At 58.6% G+C, this 2,893-nt stretch overlaps 1 protein-coding gene across 2 annotated transcripts in view; it reads right to left on the bottom strand.

The window, feature by feature from the left end:
• The window catches only part of LOC131213496 (uncharacterized), a 7,926-nt gene extending 5,398 nt beyond the window's left edge, over positions 1 to 2,528 (bottom strand). For both annotated transcript variants that reach the window (XM_058207545.1, XM_058207544.1), the window contains exons 1-2: positions 2,421 to 2,528; positions 1,912 to 2,186 (exon numbers count right to left, since the gene is read on the bottom strand). In XM_058207545.1, coding sequence (XP_058063528.1) covers positions 1,912 to 2,085 — 174 coding nt within the window. In that variant the 5' untranslated portion in view covers positions 2,086 to 2,186; positions 2,421 to 2,528. The remainder of the gene's footprint in view (positions 1 to 1,911; positions 2,187 to 2,420) is intronic.
• Between the last annotated feature and the right edge of the window lie 365 nt (positions 2,529 to 2,893).

Raw genomic sequence — 2,893 nt, 5'->3', positions numbered from 1 at the left:
TTGGTGCCGCTACCGAGGCGGGGTTGCGGGCGACCTTCAAACCGACCGAGCATCGTTTTCCGATCAGCTCAACGACCGTGAGCGCCCGTGAAGAAATGCGTGATGCGATTCACGTAACGGCCCGCGATCGCGTAAGCGTCGCGTTGTTGGCGGGGTTGGCTGAAGCAATTATCGTGTTTTGGGGCTTTCTGCCTTTCATCTTCTTCTTTGCCTGTCTCCCGGTCGGCTCACCCCGGTGGGGTTCACCGGTTGTTGGTGCACCGTTCGCCACATTTTTTGCGTGACTTTTCCTTCCCTAAAGTGACAGTGTTTATGTCACTTTTACGCTTCGGAAACCAAACCGGGGTGCACCCCCGGTTGTTCCCCCACCAACAGTGATTTGGAACGGAACGTCATTTCTGCCGAGAGAGATCCGTTGCTCGGGACGTAACGCATCATAACGCGGTGAGTGAGCGGTGACCAAGAACACTCGAAACATGCCAATGGGGATCACGGTGTGCTCCGATGTTGCAAAACCTTCAACCTTCCACAAATCGACCCTTCCATCGACCCTTGCTGCAGCTTGTTCGAAATGTGCAACTTCGTTCGTTTGTTTACACCGTAACGCCGTTACCACCAGATGACAGCCGCACCGGAAAAAGCAGCAAATCGTCAACAATCGGAACGGGTAGTGCCAACAGGACCTCTCGCTTGCACCACCAGAGATGCATCCCGACAGATGCAAAAACGAAGTGAAGTAACTGCAACTACGGGGCTCGCCGTGGCTCGGGAGGCAACTTTCACGGCGCATTCTAGCCCAAGCTACGGCCGACCAAGGCTGGCCGAAGGGAGAGTGAAAGTGCGATCAGGACGGGCGGTGGCACCTTCGAAGGTCACCCCGCCGTGCATTGAAGGACCCTCCATTCCCTAGTTGCCGCGATCGCTACCCCTTGTGTGTGCCGAGGGACCGATGCGAAAGGATTGCCAAGCGTCGTTTGGTCGACAGGTCGCGAGAGAGGTATGAGAGCGAGCGAGTGAGCGATACCGCTTCGCAGCTGATGCTGTGCCGTGACGTAGCCCACGAGCGTGACGAGATGGCGCTTATTGACCTGAAGACTAGTCGTCAGTTCCTTTAAGCCCCATGTAAAAGCCTACAGAAAACACAACGACAATGTCGCCCAGCTACCTGAGGGTGCTGTTGGTGAAGGTGCCTTCTACTTCATGCAGAAATGTTCTATATTGGACGCAAACGCCGACGTAGACGTACGGCCCAGACGTGTGCAAACAAACCGGGGTGATTTGCTGTGGCCCAACACACCGACACGAGCCGGGAGCCGGAGTGGAGCAGATTGCGTTAGGCAATTCGCCCGATTCCAAAATCAATATACACTCAAGCGAGCGAGAGAGAGAGAGCGAATGTGTGAGCAAAAGAGAACGAGGCTGGCTAGGAGTTGGTTGTCGCAACCTTCCACTACTGCTGCTACTGCTGGTCGCTTGGCCATTCGGCCGGGTCCGGCACTAAGTCGGTCCGTTATGCCTGAGTCCACTCTCGGGGGCCACCTACTCAGCCTGTTCGTTCGGGGCTACCGCCTTTGGGCGCTGGTTCACACGCGCGGAATGACCTCTGCCAGAGCTCACACGTATGCGCCCGCGTATAGGCCAAGGCGTCCATCAAGTGCTGCTAGAATGGAGCTTCAAGAACACTACCCAAGCAGGACTCCTTCAGTGGAGCGCCTAGGGTTACTGGGTCCTCTGTGGCATCAATCCTTGGGGTCCTCGAGGACTCTCTCTCTCGCTCTGGGACGTTGTTCCGCTTACCACCAACACCGGCGCACCGGACACTTCACTACGTCACTTAGCACTCGCCTATCTCGTTCTCTCTCTCTCTCGTACTCTCGCTCTCTGTCTGCGAAACACGGGGGGCGCACTAACCTCGGATGTGAGCGGGTTGGCGAGCGCCTCGGCTCCGGTGATGACTGCGGTGTCGCCTGCTTCGCCACGCTTGACGCGCACGTTCGGTGCCGCCAGCGCCAGCGTCGTAGCGCACACCAGGACGACTAGGGCGGTGAGCGCCGTGGCGCTACTCCAACTGCGGTACAGCTGCATCACTGCGGCTCGGCCTGAAGGCGTTTGATTGCTGTGCTGTGGTGGTGCTGCTACTGCTGCTACTACTGTCCGGACTCTGAGGGCTACCAGGCTATGAAGAACTGTTTTTCGGGGCGATGAAGGAACTTGGTGGGGGGTTGCGGGGTGTGAACCAGGATGGGGGATTGCCATCGGGATAGGGAGGCACGGGACAGGCGGGGGTGGGTCGGTTTGGGATGGAAGTAGGAACGGAAGAGAACAAGAAGATACAGACCGGAATTAGACCTCTGGCTGGTGACGGATGGTGCAGTCCCCGGACGCAGTACGTCAACGCCTTTTCGGCGTCGTAGCTTTACCCTCTCGAGTGCGTCGTAGCTTGGTGCTGGTGCTGGTGGTGCTACTACTGCTACGGTGTGCCCTGGCGATGCCTGCGCACGACTGCAAGTGGCTCTAACAGCTCCAAACGCTCAAATGATCGCCATCCGAGCCGATGGCTAGTGTTTTGCCTGCCCTGCTCGCTGGCGCTGCCCGTGTCGGGTATTGCGGTGGCCTCAGCCACCTCGAGCCCCATCGCCCATCGCGAGAGAGAGAGAGAGAGAGAGCGAGAGAGTCCACCGCCCCAAAAAACCGTCGGCCACCGCCGGCACCGCATGCCAATCACTCGATCCCTTCCCCGCGTGTGGCCCGTGTGGCCAGCAGCAGCAGCCTCAGAGTGGGACACCTACCGAAGGGGCCCACCACACGGCGGAGTGGTGCATTCGGCGAGATCTCCCCTACCAACCGACAACTGGCGTCGCCGCCGTGGAGAAGGGGTATGGAGCGCTATCGT

This window comes from Anopheles bellator, chromosome X (genome assembly GCF_943735745.2).
Source record: "Anopheles bellator chromosome X, idAnoBellAS_SP24_06.2, whole genome shotgun sequence".
In the NCBI taxonomy this organism is placed as follows: Eukaryota; Metazoa; Arthropoda; class Insecta; order Diptera; family Culicidae; genus Anopheles; species Anopheles bellator.
The sequence above is the reverse complement of the archived record's forward strand: the minus strand, read 5'-3'. Positions and strand labels throughout refer to the sequence as shown.